This window comes from Pithys albifrons, chromosome 11, assembly GCF_047495875.1.
Source record: "Pithys albifrons albifrons isolate INPA30051 chromosome 11, PitAlb_v1, whole genome shotgun sequence".
NCBI lineage: Eukaryota > Metazoa > Chordata > Aves > Passeriformes > Thamnophilidae > Pithys > Pithys albifrons.
The window spans coordinates 3,177,496-3,196,006 of record NC_092468.1 but is presented as its reverse complement, the minus strand read 5'-3'; the positions used below and the strand labels follow the sequence as shown (position 1 = coordinate 3,196,006).

At 49.5% G+C, this 18,511-nt stretch overlaps 1 protein-coding gene across 1 annotated transcript in view; it reads right to left on the bottom strand.

Moving 5' to 3' along the window:
• Positions 1 to 17,062, bottom strand: part of UBXN7 (UBX domain protein 7) — a 33,952-nt gene extending 16,890 nt beyond the window's left edge. Inside the window, exons 1-5 of the mRNA XM_071566581.1 lie at positions 16,945 to 17,062; positions 12,516 to 12,657; positions 8,105 to 8,172; positions 5,404 to 5,469; positions 3,280 to 3,392 (exon numbers count right to left, since the gene is read on the bottom strand). Coding sequence (XP_071422682.1) covers positions 3,280 to 3,392; positions 5,404 to 5,469; positions 8,105 to 8,172; positions 12,516 to 12,657; positions 16,945 to 17,017 — 462 coding nt within the window. The 5' untranslated portion in view covers positions 17,018 to 17,062. The remainder of the gene's footprint in view (positions 1 to 3,279; positions 3,393 to 5,403; positions 5,470 to 8,104; positions 8,173 to 12,515; positions 12,658 to 16,944) is intronic.
• Between the last annotated feature and the right edge of the window lie 1,449 nt (positions 17,063 to 18,511).

Here is an 18,511-nt window from a genome sequence, read left to right as displayed (position 1 = left end):
CACGAAACCCTCAATAAGACCAGATGGCACCACTCCTGCCGAGTTTGAATGAAGCCCTAAATCCTAAAAGATTCTCTGATAAATGTACAAGGCTGGAGCCTGGCAGAGCAACCCTGCACACCCCTCTGCAGGCTGGAACACACCACACATGGCAAGGAAACCCACTGAGATCAGCACTTAAGCCCAAGAGCATCAAAGTGACAGCACTGAATCTTTGGTACTCGGGACTGTGATGAGCATCTCTGATTTATCCTGTGGTTTATACATGTTTATCTCAGCCTCCAGAGAAGGGAGGAGCAGCTTGCAGGAGATGAATTCTGAGAGACTCTGCTCACTGAGGCCCAACACTGTCCCAGGCTGGAGCAGCAGAGCAGTTTGCAGCCAGGAAAGGTACAAAGCAAGGGGTAGTGCTCGACACATTGAGAAGGGGAAGAGATTTATTGCAATGAAGTTGAGGAGCAACAGAGTGAAATGAAGGGTATCCCACAGGAGAAGGAACTGCACAAGATCACACAGGAGGAAGTTCACATCTTTAGGGTAGAGCTCCTGCACAGAACAGGACAAGGTGAGCACACACAAACCCCTTCCCCACACCCAGCCCACCTTTTTTTTATTTTTCAAAACTAAATCAGAATGCAGAGACTTTAGGACAAACAAATCCATCAATCAGTTGTTTCACTCTCTGAAACTACTTTTGACTGTGATAGATGCCCCAATTAACATTGCTAAAGTCTTGGTATGTTTTCAGCAAAGACCCAAGGAAGGACTAGAACACATCTCAAACTCCACAGCAGAGCTCAGAGGGCACTCCCTGGCTGTCCTGTTTTCATGTGAATTCCAGTTACTGCTGCCTTTAACCACATGTTTGGTGGCTTCACCAGCAGGTCTGAGCCCCAGGCCCGGAAGTCACCACCATCTGAAGACCTGACACACCTTCACTTGAAGTAAACCCTGAACCACAGGGCAGGGACACCCAAGCACCAACTGCTTCAGGCAGCTCCTCTGCTTCCAAACTCCCTCCCAAGGCAGACACTGCTGTTCTCTGCCAGCATCCCTTCCCACCTGGAGTTTTGTTACAAGATGAAATACGTGGCAGGCATTCTCAGAACATGGGAATTAGTGACAAGGCAACTGATCCCTGGTGATTTGGGAAGCATAAAAAGAGATGAGGGTAACAGGATGAGAGCTGGAGGCTCAGTAAAGGCACACAGTGCTTCATCAAAAGTCCTCCAGCAAAGCTCTAGGATTTGTGCACAGCAGTAGAGGCACAAGGTAAATAATATTTTTGTTCAGCTCCTGCAGTCAGTCTCCAACATCTGTATTGCACCATTTGGTCATTACTTTGCATTCTCAATAAATAATATAATAATAACCATCATCATCACCATCATCAATCTCAGCTACTCAAAGATGACCAGGAGGAAGTTCAGTACTGCAACTTTTGAAGAATATCTGGAAATTAAAGACTCAAAAAATAAAAATATATGTCAATCTGCATATTCTCTAATCATTAGTTAAGTTGCTGATCCACATCATAACAACTCAGGACTAGATCCACACATGCCTGCACAGACAGGAAAGGTGACACCTGAAATTTAAGGCTGACAGTCCCCTGTATCTCTGGGATAATGTTCCCATCACTACCAGATGCAAAAGAACACCACTGAGATTTTATAACATACTGTCAATAAAGTTGACAATAAAGACAGCTGAGACTGAAGGTGAAGTTGTGGCTTCATGGCAAAGCCACACTCAAAGACTTTTAGTAGCTCAGGTATCAGAAACCACTCAGGTGTGTTAACTCCCCCTGAGCTTCTCAGCAGGGCTGTGCTGTCCCTTGCAAAGCCCTCCCTCACCTATCCAAAGCTTTGGCTGTATTGGGCTCTATGGAGATACTCCAGGAGATGCAATTTTTCCATTCTGATCAGCCTTCCTTGCTCACCAAAGCCCTTCACCAGGTGTGATTTGTCACACTGCCATTGAAACATAAACAATGGGCTCTACATGGTCAGGAGTTGGACTCCATGAACCTCGTAGGTCCCTTCCAAGTGATGCCCCCATGATGAAGTCCTTCAATACACCACCAACATTCCCACGTGGTGTTCAGAGCAGAGCAACGAGGTTGGAGAAGGGATTGGAGCACAAGTGCTGTGGGGAGAGGCTGAGGGAGCTGGGGGTGTTCAGCCTGGAGAAGAGGAGGCTCAGAGGTGACCTCAGCACTGTCTGGAACTGCCTGAAGGGAAGTTCTGGCCAGGTGGGGGTTGGTCTCTTCTCCCAGGCAACCAACAGTAGGACAAGAGGGCACAGTTGAAGCTCTGCCAGGCGAGGTTTAGGCTGGATATCAGAAAGAAGTTCTTTGCAGAGAGAGTGGTCAGGCATTGGAATGGGCTGCCCAGAGAGGGCGTGGATTGTCCTACCCTGGAGGTGTTTAAGATGAGACTGGATGTGGCACTGAGTGCCATGATCTGGTGATGACAGTGGGATTGGATCAAGGGTTGGACTTGATGATCTCAGAGGTCTCTTCCAACCCAACTGAGAAGAGCAACGAGGCTGGAGAAGGGACTGGAGCACAAGTGCTGTGGGGAGAGGCTGAGGGAGCTGGGGGTGTTTAGCCTGGAGAAGAGGAGGCTCAGAGGTGACCTCAGCACTGTCTGGAACTCCCTGAAGGGAAGTTCTGGCCAGGTGGGGGTTGGTCTCTTCTCCCAGGCACTCAGCAATAGGACAAGGGGGCACGATGGGCTCAAGCTCTGCCAGGGGAAATTGAAGTTGGAGAGCAGAAAAAACTTCTTTGCAGAGAGAGTGCTCAGGGATTGGAATGGGCTGCCCAAAGAGGGGGTGGATTCCCCAACCCTGGAGGTTTTTCAGCTGAGCTTGGCCATGGCACTGAGTGCCATGATCTGGTAAAGGGACTGGAGTTGGACCAAGGGTTGGACTTGATGATCTGGGAGGTCTTTTCCAACCCAACTGATTCTATGAGTCTGTGATTCTATGGATGTGGCACTGAGTGAGAATCCACCATGTCTTGATCCAACTCCACTGTGATCACCAGCCCAGGGCACGGAGTGCCCTGGGCTGGTGATCACAGTGGGGTTGGATCAAGGGTTGGACTTGCTGATCTCAGAGGTCTTTTCCAACCCAATCCATTCCATGATTCTATCCCATGATTTACCGCCTCCCAGTCTTTAGCACCTCCTGACCACCCAGCCAGGGCTCCAGCCCTGCCAGCAGCCTGGCACAGCCACCCCCCAGGGAGGTGCAGCCCCCCCATTCAGCACTCACCGTTTCGAAGCTGCCCTTGTGCATGAGGTCGATGGGAGGCCTGAACAGGTCCGCGAGCGTCGTCAGCTTCTTGTCCACGGCCCCTCCGTTGCGGAGCTCCTGCTCCTGCCGGACTGCGCCGCCCCGAGGGGAAAGGAAGCCCAGTTAGACAACACACACTCACAGGGGGCATTTAGTGCTGGCCAAAGGGTCAAATATGACACTTCAGAGTTCCAGGTCAGACCCCCCTGAGCAAGATTAGCTGGTGTGTAAGGGCAGAACTCACTTGCCTCGCCTTTGTCATGCACTTCATCTTAATAAGCCTGAGCATCAGCAGAGGGGGGCATAGACCAGTATTTGAGAACAAGTCAAAAGAACCTGTGGCTTCTTTTAAAAGGGAAAACTGAGCTAGACTGTAGTATTGTAACTTTTAAATGGAATATTTCTGTTTTCCATTATATTTCCATTACTTGACTGTGGGGCAATGCCACAGAAAAAAAAATCCAGCTACATGAGGAAATCTCTTTAGATGTTTTCATTTAATATCAAATCTTCCCACAATCAGCTCAAGGTACCATTGGTGGGGGTGAACAGGTTTTCAGCCTTGTTTATACACAACTACCACCCTTTAAAAGTGTTTAACTGTATTAATCCCACCAAAAACAATACAACAGAACATATTTCCTACACAGACATGGCCATGTACAATAAAGGCAAATCACAGCTGATACACAATGTATTTTGTGGAACCAAGTCAGCTGAAATGAGCACTAACTAACACAGAATCAAAACCTTTCCAGTGTGGAAGGAGCTGTCCATGGGCCAAGGTGCACAAAGCACGTTTGCACAGACACTCAGGGAATAAAGAATCCCCATGGAGCAGGTCTTGGAGCCAGGAAATAATCTGGACTTCCATGGCCAGGGCTGCTTTTCCACACACAGCCAGACAGTGATGTTTCTCTATGAAGTTTTACCAAAACCCATGACAAAGTTTCACCATACACCCAAACAATGAATTACATATTGTGCATTTCTACATGTCCTAAGAGTGGAATCCCAGACTGGTTTGGGTTGCAAAGGACCTTAAAGCTTATCCAGTTCCAACCTCTGCCATTAGGAGGGACACCTTCCACTAGACCAGGCTGGAAGATGGTGAGAAAAAAAAATAAGGGTGTGTGATTCTGTAAATGATGCTGTCAGTGACTCGTACTTAATGAGTCCATTATTACTGAACTGATCAAACCTGTCAGGGAAACAAAATAATTATCAACACTTATTTTCAGTTTGGCAGCTGCGTGGGAACATCATCCATGGAGCCCAGTAACAAGTGACAGGACAAGAGGGCAGCACCGGGGGAGGCTGAGACTGGATACTGGGAAAATAGGCTTGTGAACCCTGGCAGAGCTGCCCAGGGCAGTGGTGGAGTCCCCACCCCTGGGGAGATTTGAAGGTCTGTGGATGTGGCACCTGGGGACAGGGGTCAGTGCTGGGGGAACAGTTGGACTCGATGGTCTGAGAGGGCTTTTCCAACCTTAATGGTTCTATGGTTACACCTCTGGAACACTCCAGCAACATCAGCAACAATAACTGCACAACAGCCATAACTCAGCTGTGAAACACCTGGTGCTGGAACTGCCTGCTGTGAAACTGCATGGACTGAACAACAGCCAGTGCTTTGGCACTTGGAAAGTCTGTGTATGAACAGACAGGGGCTAACAGCAATTAAAGCCATGGGAACCTCGTGTGTGGCCAAGGAAGAGGCCTTGGGGCTACTCAAATGTCATTCAAGCTCCAGAGTGGCCACGGCCCAGCCAAGAAACATTCATGGATGAATTTAATTTCTATTTTGGTGTTAGAGATTTGTTCCTCTTTTCAACTCCCTCGAGAGCAGAAAAAGAGTTTTTCTGAGAGGTAGCAAGAAAGCATTTGCCATAGGAAAGCAGATAAATATACTGTGATAATCATAATTCTATTATTCTGTAGTTCCAATATGATTTTAAAAGACTTCTGCCACACAATAGGCAATTGAAAAACCATTCAACAACTGAAAGCTGTCCTAGCCTACAACAGAAACGATTTTTCAATGTTATTTGCACTCAAAGTAATCAAACAGAGCCCTGGGCTTACTGATCTGTAGACACTTACTGGTCTCTGTCTGGAAATCCCGAAAGCCATCGAATATGGAGCGTGCAGGTCTGCGCCTTTTGGGAGCTGAAAAGAAATCCAAGAGTTATGTCCAAAGTATATTCCCAGAATTAACACATAGTAGTACTTTCCATCACACATGTGGGAAACAGAACAGGAAGCCAAAGCCAGGATGATGTGGGAGCAAGGCCATCAGGAAGGAGTAGAGGAGGATGGAAAGAGGCAGTTTGTAAATGCCATTTCCTAACACACCCTCTCACTCCAGCAAACCTCACCCCAGAAACAACACAGGTGCCAACAGCACACTTGCAGTTTAAAGCTGCCCCTTCTGATGGGCTCACCAGGGCCCACCAGCACACAGGGACACTGCTGTCACAGCATCACCATGTCACAGCTCCAGCCAGGATTTTACCAAAGGCCTTGCAGTGGAGGAAAACCTTCATAGGATTAAAACCCATGGGAGAGTATTTTCTTTGTAAGGAAGCACATCTGTTGTTTCTGCAATGCAGTTCTATTCTTTTCTAAACTCTCATCCTGATCCAGCTCCTTGTCTGGACTGGCAACAGCCACACTCTTCCACTAGACCCAGTGTTACTATCTGCAAGGAAACCTTCAGAACTGATTATCTGCAGCTGGACAGAGACAGCAGCCCAGGCAGGATCAGAAATAGTACCCCAAAGTCCCACCAAAGTCCCAACCACTGCATTTGGAATGAAACCAGGACTGACTGCCATGACTTGGGTCAGCTCTTTCTGTGTTTTACTGAAAGCAGAACAATTTGAAGACAGAACTTCCAAAGTCAAACTGTTACAAGACATAATAAAAACCCAAACAAATTAAAGATAAATATAATCTATATCCAGTGGAAGCATGTTGATACAGACTATGGTGGAGAAAGCCTGAACAAGGAACATGCTTGTGAATAACACCTCTCAACTCCAATCTCCTTCACTCTGAGTGCTTAGGCACAAGCACAACCCACTAAAGCCAACCTCAGAGGAATTTAAACTCAGCTGAGAACAGCAACTCCAAAAGCAGCACAGCTGGACATGTTCCCAGCAGTCCAGGAAGATGCTTTCCTCATTATCCTTGGCACTGCAAGATGGGATCCATGTATCTGGCAGGGCACAAATTCCCTTCAACTGGAAGAAAACCTGACCTCACACCACCACCTCAACATGGCACCATTAAAAACCAGTAAGCAGCCCCTCCCCTGCTCTGAGGTCAGAGCTGAGAACACCAAAGGAAACATCTCTCCAGCTCTGGCTACTTTTCCAGGCTGCTTCGTGTTAGGAACAGAGGTGGCATTGGTGGGTCAGTGCCAGGAGGGTGTCACTGATCCAGGTCCCCTCACTCAGCTGGTGGGCAGTGACTGTCACTGAGATCAGTGTGTGACAAAGGGTAGAACACAACCAAGCAATAAGGTCAGCAGATCTTAATCCTGCACCACTTGGATTCTCGAACCCACAGAGCAGGCAGATCTTTGCCAAAACTCTGTCAGGCCACAGGAACAAGTGCAGAGCTTCTCTGTCTTCAGAGAGGCCTCAGCAGGGCACCTTCCTCTGGAAACCCCTCCCAGTTTGTGCACCCTGGCTAAACACCTCTCTGATGCTGAAATAAAAGATCAAGACAAAAATAGCTAAATCTGAAGCTTGGTCTCCTCTTTCTAACACAGGAACTAAACAACAGAAAACAGCATTTCCCATGGGTGTGAGACCACTTCAGTCAGGAGCACTTGCATGGCCTTCCTTCATAAAAAGGGCAAGGTTCTCAAGCCACTTGACATGGCAAAAGCCAGCCCAGACATGGCCTGGTCAACATGGGAAGGACAGAGACAAGAAAAGTGGCTGCACAGTGTGGCTTAAAGGGCAAATTAAATTCCTAAATGAGAAATGGAGAAAATTATGAGTAATCACAGAGTTCAGCCCTTCTTTTTGGTCTGTCCCCTCCCTGAGAAGCATCCATTTGTTCTCTTCAATTTCACAAAGACTGAGCCAAGCTCAATCTTCCATCCCAGCACCTCAAACACTCCCACAGCAGTGTCTTATGGTTCTGAAACCCCAGCACCTCAAGCACTTCCACAGTAATATCCCATGGCTCTGAAACTCCAGCACCTCAAACACTCCCACAGTAATATCCCATGGCTCTGAAACTCCAGCACCTCAAACACTCCCACAGTAATATCCCATGGTTCTGAATCCCCAGCACCTCAAACACTCCCACAGTAATATCCCATGGCTCTGAAACCCCAGCACCTCAAACACTTCCACAGCAGTGTCCCATGGCACTGAATCCCCAGCACCTCAAACACTTCCACAGTAGTGTCCCATGCTTCTGAAACCCCAGCACCTCAAACACTCCCACAGTAATATCCCATGGCACTGAATCCCCAGCACCTCAAACACTTCCACAGTAGTGTCCCATGCTTCTGAATCCCCAGCACCTCAAACACTCCCACAGTAATATCCCATGGCTCTGAATCCCCAGAACACAGATATATATTTAATTACATTAATTGGCTGCTCCCTCACCAGGTCTCACATAACAGGAATTAGCAAATTAGTACCACTGGGAATGTAGCATTCCTCAGTGTGAGGTTTTTTGACACCATTGATGTTATTTCTTCATGTTTAGCAAGTTCTGATTTTGTCATTTAGCTCATCTCAATGTAAAGAAAACAGAAAGAAAATAACAAGCCTACCTCCAAACAAGGGCTCAGGCTCTACTAAAATTTCCTGCTTTTGAGGAATTGGAGCTCGTACTTCATCCCTATCAGAGAGGAAGAAAAAAAGAAGATCAGAGAGATGATAACATTTCAAGGAATGTATAAACCACATTTCTCTGTGCTCCAGAGGCCACTGCAACTTGAACCAGCTAAGGTTGTTCCTGTACCATGGCTCAAAATGAAGAGATTTGGGGTTAAAGGGGACCCAGAGAAACCATCTATTGCCCCTCATGGCACTGCTGCAGGACTTGAAACCCCTGCAACAAGGTCTGGCAGTGATGACCTCTGATGGAAGGTTACACAAACCCCTGAGTGACTCAATCCCAGGCTCTGTCAATCGACCATTTAAACATTTTTTTCTTCATAAATAACTTTGTTAGACCTTGGAAAAGTTTCTTAAAACTTAGCAAAAGCTGTTAATTCATTCACCTGCCATCCTCCTTCCCTGATTATCTACACAAGGAGTGAAAAATATCATCTTCCTTATTACCAGCTTTCTTCTGTTTCACTCAGACATCAGCTATAAAAGTCAGTAATTTAAGAACTGCTTAAATTTATCCATGTGCTTCAGAAGTATGAGGGGCAAGGACTCTCTTCTAGAAGTTAAATGTCTTTTTCCTGAAGTGGAAGATTTTCATCAAGACAAAAGCCTGGCCAAGTTTAATTTGCAATATTTAATGAATGAGATTTATACCAATTTCCACTCAAAACATTCCATTTGTCCCAAAGAGATACATCAACAGGCAGCACCAAAAGGCTTTTTGCCAAGGTCAAGTGGAACAACTCCTCCCTTTAGGGGCACCTGATGATGTTGCTGCTGATTCCTCTGCACACTGGTGTACATGCTCTGGCCTTTCCAGTCCCAAACAGGGATAAAACACCTCAAAACAAAACCAAAAATAATAAAAACCCACCCCAAAAAAGAAACAAAACAAAAAATAAACACATAAACTCCCCTCAGAAAAACAAGTTGGTTTCATGTCCCAGTAACAAGTGATACAATGAGACAAAACAGCCTCAGGTTGTGCCAGGGGAGGTTTAGGTCAGGAATTGGGCAAAATTTCCTCACAGAAAGGGTTGTTGAGCACTGGCACAGCTGCCCAGGGCAGTGGTGGAGTCACCACCCCTGAAGTGTTCAAAAAACATGTAGATGTAGCACTTGAGGACATGGTTTAGTGGTGAGGATGGAGGAGGTGCTGAGTCCACAGGGGCACTTCGTGATCCTGAAGGTTTTTTCCAGCCTTAACAATTCCATGATTCTACAAAGCAGGACTAAATTATCATAAAGCAAAACTGCTGGAGCAATTTAAATGTGAGAATCTCTTATTACTGGATCCTCCCTTTAATGTCTTGTTTGTAAAAACAGTATGTTTAAGGTAGAGAAACCTTCTGAAGTACATGCAAGAGACTAATTTCTGTTGGTCTGCAAATGAAGTTAAGCAACAATTTATCTACCTGTGTGGTGGTTATAGCCAGGCCTCAAATCAGCAGGCTCAGAGAATCTACTTAGATTAGGAGAGACAGGGATCACCTGACTGAGTAACCAAAGGGATATTTCATACCAGATGCCACAAACCTGAGATATGAGTACAGGAGTGGGAGGTGTTCCCTCAGTTCCATCATGGCCAAAGCAGAGGCAGGACATGGAGCTGCTGCCCTGCTGTCTGGGCCCTGCTGCTGCTGCCACTACTTGTATTTTGTGTGAGTTTCAGGGAAGTAGAAACATTTTGTTGTTATACTTTCTCTGTTTCTTGCTGGGTGTTTTTGGGGTGCTTGTGGATCCAGAGTGATGGAATCTGTTTTCTGTGGGGAGCGGGGAGTTATTTTCTTGTTATATCTAACTAGTGCAAGTCTGTTATAGTGTAGTTTTTCTTTCAATTTTCTCTTTTCTGTATAAACATATATAGTTTTAAGTTTAACCTATTTTGAAGGGGTTTTTTTCCTTTTCCTCCCTTTTCTCAGAGGGGGGTGAGGGAGGCTCTGACTCGGTGTTGGGCAGTTAGTATTTTGCCAGCTCAACCCAAGACACCTCCCAGCTTGTGCACTCTGGCTAAAGACCTCTCTGATGCTGAAATAAAGGATCAAGACAAAACCAGTTCCCTGCTAAATCTGAAGCTTGGTCTCCTCTTTCTAACACAAGAACTAAACAACAGAAAACAGCATTTCCCATGGGTGTAAGACCACTTCAGTCAGGAGCACTTGCATGGCCTTCCTTCATAAAAAGGGCAAGGTTCTCAAGCCACTTGACATGGTAAAAGCCAGCCCAGATATGGCCTGGGAAGGCAGATACAAGAAATGTAGCTGTACAGCATGGCTTAAAGGGCAAATTAAATTCCTAAATGAGAAATGGACTGACCCTCAGCTGGCCAGTTGGCATTTTGCCAGCTCAACCCAAGACAATCCTGCACAAGGTCAGAGCAGTCAGTTCACGGGGGATCAAAGCTCAACCCAAGACAACCCTGCACAAGGTCGGAGCAGTCAGTTCAATAGATGGGATCAAAGCTCAACCCAAGACAACCCTGCACAAGGTTGGAGCAGTCAGTTCAAGGGGGATCAAAGCTCAGCCCAAGACAACCCTGTACAAGGTTGGAGCAGTCAGTTCAATGGGGATCAAAGCTCAACCCAAGACAATCCTGCACAAGGTTGGAGCAGTCAGTTCAATGGGGATCAAAGCTCAACCCAAGACAACCCTGTACAAGGTTGGAGCAGTCAGTTCAATGGGGATCAAAGCTCAACCCAAGACAACCCTGTACAAGGTTGGAGCAGTCAGTTCAATGGGGATCAAAGCTCAACCCAAGACAACCCTGCACAAGGTTGGAGCAGTCAGTTCAGTGGGGATCAAAGCTCAACCCAAGACAACCCTGCACAAGGTTGGAGCAGTCAGTTCAATGGGGATCAAAGCTCAACCCAAGACAACCCTGCACAAGGTTGGAGCAGTCAGTTCAATAGATGGGATCAAAGCTCAACCCAAGACAATCCTGCACAAGGTTGGAGCAGTCAGTTCAATGGGGACCAAAGCTCAACCCAAGACAACCCTGCACAAGGTTGGAGCAGTCAGTTCAAGGGGGATCAAAGCTCAAGCCAAGACAACCCTGCACAAGGTTGGAGCAGTCAGTTCAACAGGGGATCAAAGCTCAAGCCAAGACAACCCTGCACAAGGTTGGAGCAGTCAGTTCAAGGGGGATCAAAGCTCAAGCCAAGACAACTTGGCACAAGGTTGGAGCAGTCAGTTCAAGGGGGATCAAAGCTCAACCCAAGACAACCCTGCACAAGGTTGGAGCAGTCAGTTCAATGGGGATCAAAGCTCAAGCCAAGACAACTTGGCACAAGGTTGGAGCAGTCAGTTCAAGGGGGATCAAAGCTCAAGCCAAGACAACTTGGCACAAGGTTGGAGCAGTCAGTTCAGTGGGGATCAAAGCTCAACACAAGACAACCCTGCACAAGGTTGGAGCAGTCAGTTCAATAGATGGGATCAAAGCTCAACCCAAGACAATCCTGCACAAGGTTGGAGCAGTCAGTTCAAGGGGGATCAAAGCTCAACCCAAGACAACCCTGCACAAGGTTGGAGCAGTCAGTTGAATGGGGATCAAAGCTCAACCCAAGACAATCCTGCACAAGGTTGGAGCAGTCAGTTCAAGGGGGATCAAAGCTCAGCCCAAGACAACCCTGTACAAGGTTGGAGCAGTCAGTTGAATGGGGATCAAAGCTCAACCCAAGACAATCCTGCACAAGGTCGGAGCAGTCAGTTGAATGGGGATCAAAGCTCAATCCAAGACAACCCTGTACAAGGTTGGAGCAGTCAGTTCAATGGGGATCAAAGCTCAAGCCAAGAGAACTCGGCACAAGGTTGGAGCAGTCAGTTCAATGGGGATCAAAGCTCAGCCCAAGACAACCCTGCACAAGGTTGGAGCAGTCAGTTGAATGGGGATCAAAGCTCAATCCAAGACAACCCTGTACAAGGTTGGAGCAGTCAGTTCAATGGGGATCAAAGCTCAACCCAAGACAACCCTGTACAAGGTTGGAGCAGTCAGTTGAATGGGGATCAAAGCTCAATCCAAGACAACCCTGTACAAGGTTGGAGCAGTCAGTTCAATGGGGATCAAAGCTCAAGCCAAGAGAACTCGGCACAAGGTTGGAGCAGTCAGTTCAATGGGGATCAAAGCTCAGCCCAAGACAACCCTGCACAAGGTTGGAGCAGTCAGTTCAATGGGGATCAAAGCTCAACCCAAGACAACCCTGCACAAGGTTGGAGCAGTCAGTTCAGTGGGGATCAAAGCAGTGTGAGAGCAGAGGGCTGAGAGCACAGGGCAGCAGTGACAGCTGCCTGGTGTGTCCTGCCTCACTGTGGCATTTCTGGGGCAGCCCCTCCCAGGCCGTGGGTACGTACTCGGTGAGCGGGCGCGCGGCGGCGGCTGAGCTGGTGCTCGGCTCCTCCGCTATCCCCCCGCCGTCCAGGAACATCGTTACGGCCATCTCCAGGTTGTTGTTGCAGGCCTCCAGCATGTGCTTCCCCACGCTCTCACTGGCACCTGGAATGCCAAGGGAAAATTAAAGCAGCTGGATTGGAAGTGCTCAGAACAGCTTCCTCGCTCCAGGAGTTAATAATTAGGAAGAACAGTTTGGAAGTTGCCATTTATCCCTGAAGTACAACCATGAAATGAGACAAACACACAGAGAGGGGGTGGATTCACCATCCCTGGAGGGTTTTAAACTGAGCTTGGCCGTGGCACTGAGTGCCATGATCTGGCAAAGGGACTGGAGTTGGACCAAGGGTTGGATTTGATGATCTCAGAGGTCTTTTCCAACCCATCTATTCTGTGATTCTGTGGATGTGGCACTGAGTGAGAATCCACCACATCTTCATCCAACCCTACTGTGATCACCAGCCCAGGGCACGGAGTGCCCTGGGCTGGTGATCACAGTGGGGTTGGATCAAGGGTCGGACTTGCTGATCTTGGAGGTCTTTTCCAACCCAATCCATTCTATGATCTATCATTCTATTCCATGACACTCACACTGACAGCCTGACTCAGCACAACACTTCTTGATCCAAGCCCACTGTGATCACCACGGAGTGCCCTGGGCTGGTGATCACAGTGGGGTTGGATCAAGGATTGGACTTCATGATCTCACAGATCTTTTCCAACCCAATCCATTCTGTGATCTTGGGGAAGGGAAAACCTGCACAAAGGACAGCCAGGCTCCTTCCTGACAGCAACAGAAAACTCAGTGGAAGCCACCTGAGGGGTTTTAGCACAGTTGTGATGTTTTTCTAGAGGTGAGACCTTTACTTGGTATATGGATCTGTTGGAATGAGTCCAAAGAAGGCCATGGAGAGGCTCCACAGACTGGAGCCCCTCTGCTCTGGAGACAGGCTGGGAGAGCTCAGCTTGTTCAGCCTGGAGAAAAGGAGGCTCTGGGGAGACCTTAGAGCAACTTCCAGTGCCTAAAGGGGCTCCAGGAGAGCTGGAGAGCGACTTGGGACATGGGACTGGAGTGACAGGACACAGGGAATGGCTTCCCAGTGCCAGAGGGCAGGGATAGATGGGATATTGGGAAGGAATTGTTCCCTGTGAGGGTGGGCAGGCCCTGCCACAGGTTGGGTAGAGCAGCTGTGGCTGCCCCATCCCTGGGAGTGTCCAAGGCCAGGCTGGACAGGGCTTGGAGCAACCTGGGATAATAGAAGGTGTCCCTACCATGGCAGGGGGTGGCACTGGTTGAGCTTTAAGGTTCCTTCCATACCAAAACATTCCATGATTCTAAGAATTTTCCAAACACAAGTAGACATACACAAAGCAAAATGAAACCCTGCCTGAAATTCTAACAGGGAGCTGCTAAAGAGTTTTTTACCCACTTGTAACAGGTATTTAGAGATGGAAGAAAAGCCACCCTGATTTACTGACTGTGCTGAAAGGCAAAAACAAACCAGCAGAAGCTCAGTTCATGTAAGAAGGAAGTAAAGCAACCAAGAGGGAGGAGGAAGTAGCACTTGTCTACAGAGTTCTTTGTATAATAACTAACAGTTACTAAAATCATAGATTCACAGGATGGTTTGGGTTGGGAGGGGCCTTAAAGCCCATCCAGTTCCACTCCCTGCCATGGACAGGGACATCTTTCAGGTTGCTCCAAGTCCTGTCCACCCTGTTTGTGAACACCTCCTAAAGTGCAACAAATCCCAGTCTTAATCTTGATGCCAAGGATGGAAGAGCACTTCCTAAAAATCACTTGTAACTCCTTCCTCAGAGGATCAGCCTCTCCCTCCCAGCTTCTCCTCCAAAGCCACCCCATCAGCAGCAGCTCCCTCAGCAAAGGAAGCTCTCCAGCACCCAACCCTGAAGTGCTGACTGACCACAGCACCTTCCCCAGGTAGGGGGCTGCCAAAGAACTTCTTTTCCTATGGAAAGGCTGGCAGAGAGGAACAGCAGTGAAATGCAGCTAAACCAGTCTGGGAGCAGCTTTGGGATCTTTAGGAATTCTTCCTAAGTTCACCAAACTGAAAGAAACACTGTGCCCAAAACCAGGCTCACAGAAAACATCACTCTGGGCAAAACACATTCTGAATGAGTCTCAGATTTGATGGGAAATGCTCAAAAAGCTCCAGATTGAACAGAGAAAACACTTTGAAACTGCTGAAACTTTGCAAGTGAACTGAGAGCAACCAGTTCTAAATAACCTGCAGCTCAAAGCACGGAGAAAGTCACACTGACTGAGGGAACTGGTTTCCCAAACACTCAACCTGCCATGACAAGTGTGCTGGGATGGCAATTAGCTGTATTTTAGGACATTAATCAAGGTGAAGAAAGTGCAAAATGAAAACTAGTGGCATCCTAAAAAACGGTGTGAAGTTTGGGTTGTTCACACGAACTGTTCTTTGGCTTTTTCAGCTCATTTCCATGTCAGCTGCAGCAATGAAAGCACACCTGAGTCTGGAACACACACACACCACCCCCTACACCCCAGTGTACAGTCATGCAAAGTCATCAATCTGCAAGAAGAAGAAGAAAAGAAAGATAATTGAACCCCCTGCTATTTAAAGAGACACCAACACAGAAAGTGCTTGCACTGATTCCTCATCACCCTAGAGGGAAGTGCCATCACATGAAACCTTTCAGTCCTTGTGCTGGCAAACAGAAAGTGGTAAATATTTGTTAAATCTCAAAGCAAGTTTGACAGAGATCCCATCACTTCCTTGGGAAAGACATGCAGGAGCCACCCCCTCTTAGCAGTACTCGTCTGGATGAGAGCACCAAGGAAACACAATTCTGTCATCAGGATAAAAGAAAAGCATCATGGGCTGTGTCTCCTCACCCCTCACTATCCTACACTGCAGAGTGTTCCCTCAGCCTTTCCCCCACGGACAGGAGTGATTCCATACACCTGGAATTCCATGCATTATACAGCTGGAAGCTGCTAAAACAAACCACTGATGTGTGAACTTCTGAGCACCTGTCACACCACACCAGCATCAGCCAGACAAGCTCCACAAGACATGTGGGCCATCAAAAGATACTGGGTAGAACCTCAAATTCTATTAAAATGGAAAAAACAAACCTTCAAAACTATTTTAACCATGGATGAGTGAACCTTAGCAGGTTCTTTTTTCCTCTGTGAAAGCATAAAGAGAGGTGCTCTTACACTTAACACAAAACACCTGTAGAAGCACAAAAAGCTGTGAGGAAAAGTGAACCAGCACAGCTCTGCCTGTTCTGGCTCAGTCTTTAGCAAATACCTCACAAACAGGCACATGCTACAGCAAAAACATGTTTGCTGCAGGTTCTTTTTGCTCAGGGGGTTTACTTTGACAGGATTCCTCAGGGTCAGCTGAGGGATCAACCCCTTCCCTGTTCATAGAATCACAGAATCAGCTGGGTGGGAAGGGACCTCCGAGATCATCAAGTCCAACCCTTGGTCCAACTCCAGTCCCTTTACTCAGTGCCACGGCCAAGCTCAGCTGAAAAACCTCCAGGGATGGGGAATCCACCCCCTCTCTGGGCAGCCCATTCCAATGCCTGAGCACTCTGTAAAGAATTTCTTCCTGATATTCAACCTAAACCTCCCCAGGCAGAGCGTGAGCCCGTGCCCCTTGTCCTATTCTTGGTTGTCCGAGAGAAGAGACCAACCCCCACCTGGGTACAACCTCCCGTCAGGTGTCACATCCCTGCTCGGAGTTTGTGTCCCCAGGCACGGAGGGGACACAGCCCCAAACCGGGGCTGGTTGGAGCAGCCCAATGAGAAGCAGTTTCACTTCTCTTTGGCTGTGTAGCTGCTGCATCTCATTAAGCACCGCGGCAGAGTGTGACACGTCCAGGCACGGGCGAGGGGGAACCGCGGCGAGGCCGATTAAACACGAAGTGGGTCAAGCGCTGCGAGGGCCGAGGCTGTCACCGGACGGGAACTGCCCCGTGAGAAACCCGGTGCTCCGCCAGCCCCCGGACCGCGCAATGATGATGTGTTTGCGAACGCCGACCCTCGGTACTCCCCGCAGGAGCGGGCCGGGACTCTCGGGGCTCCCGGGGCGGGGAAGGCCGGGGGGGAAGCGGGGACGGAGCGGGACACGCACCCGCACGGCCGGGGCACCCGGGACAGCCTCCGAACCGCCACCGGGAGCAAGAACAACCTCCGAGCCGCGCCGCGCCCGGGGCGGCCCCTCCGCGCCCTCAGACAGGCCCGGGCCCCGCCGGCGCTCCGGGGGCAGCTCACCCGGAACCGCTCCGCCTCGGCCCGCGCCTCCCGCCCCGCGGGCCGCCGGCGGGGGGCAGGGGGCGGCGCGGGAGCCTCCCGCAGCGTCCCGGGCGCGCCCCTCGGCCCGCACCCACCGGTGATGGCGGTGAACTGCTGCACCAGCGCCCGCAGCGCCGCGGCGCCCGCCGAGCCCCCGGGCGCCGCCATCTTGCCGCCGCACCGCCACAACACACGCGCCGCCGGCCGGCGCGCGCTGCGCATGCGCGGGGACCGCCCGCCGCTGCCGCCGTTCGGGCAGGAGGGTGGGGTGGGTGTGGAGGGTGGGCGTGGTCACTGTGACAGGCCACGCCCACCGAGCGCGCGCGAGGCGGGAGTTGCCGTGGCAACGCCCCCCCCCCCCCCAACTTCCCGGCCATGGCGGTCCCGGAGCATCCATCGGCATTCCCGGCCCCACGGGCACGGGCCTCGCCACTCGAGGGCAGGGCTCGCCCGCTGGTTTGCCCCCTTCTGAAGGGTTTGCCCCGGGCAGGCCTCGGGCCCGGCGTGGAGCGGGTCCAGGTGCTGCTGCGAGGGGGAGACAGCAGGTGCAGGCCGGAAGCAGCGCTGTGACGAAGGGCCTGTGCATGGCCGGCTGTGCGTCCTGTGGGCCAAGCCGGAATTCGCGGGTGCATCCGGAGGAGCAGTGCCAGCAGATCAGGGGGGGATCCTGCCCCTCTGCTCAGCCCCAGGAGGCACATCTGCAGTGCTGGGCCCAGCTCTGAGCTCCACAGGACAAGGTCAAGGAGAGGGGCCAGTGGAGGCCACAGAGATGCTGAAGGGCCTGGAGCGTCTCTGTGAGTAGGAAGGGCTGAGGGAGCTGGGGCTGTTCAGCCTCCAGAGCAGACACTGAGAGGGACCCCCGTGTCTGGCAGTGCCTGCAGGGAGGGGTAGAGCATGGACCAGGCTCTGCTTGGGGGGCCCAGCGATGGCACAGGAGGTGTTACTGTAAATCAGCAATAAGAACCCCCTCAGACTCAACCTGTGACCTTTAGTGGGCGGGTATTCTTTTATTGCCAGCACTGCACACACAGGAGCATCACCAGTCACGAGTGTGCCATGTTCTTGGGCAGCATAGCCAATATTTCCTTACAATTTTACTTACTCAGCCCACATCTTTCATATTCACTACTTCTCTTGCAAAGTTAATACGTATATTAATTAGTTCTAAGTTCTTCGGAAGTCCTTTTTTGGCCACTGGGGGTCTCCTGGTGGTCTCTGGTGGTTGATTAGACCTTGAACTTTACTTGAACTTGTCTGCTGAGCAGTGTATTTACAGCTGGTAATAAAGTGCCTTTGTTCAGCATCTATCAAAAACTGGATCCTTATGTTACCACTACTCTTAACTAAAGCATTCAGAAACTTGCTTATTCCCCAACTGCCTTAACAAAAAATTAAATAGTAAAGGCCAGTGGAAAATTACTGAATAATAGAGAATTATTGTTCTCAGAGGCCACAGGCAGAAACTGATGTCCAGGAAGTTCCACTTGAAGAACTTCCCTGTGCAGTGACAGAGCACTGGAACAAAGACCAGAGAAAGGTGTGGAGTCTCCCTCAGTGGAGATGTTCCAGAAGGACCTGGACACAATCCTGTGCCACGTGCTCTGGGATGGCCCTGCTGGAGCAGGAGGTGGGACAGGTGACCCTTTCTGGGATTCTGTGAGG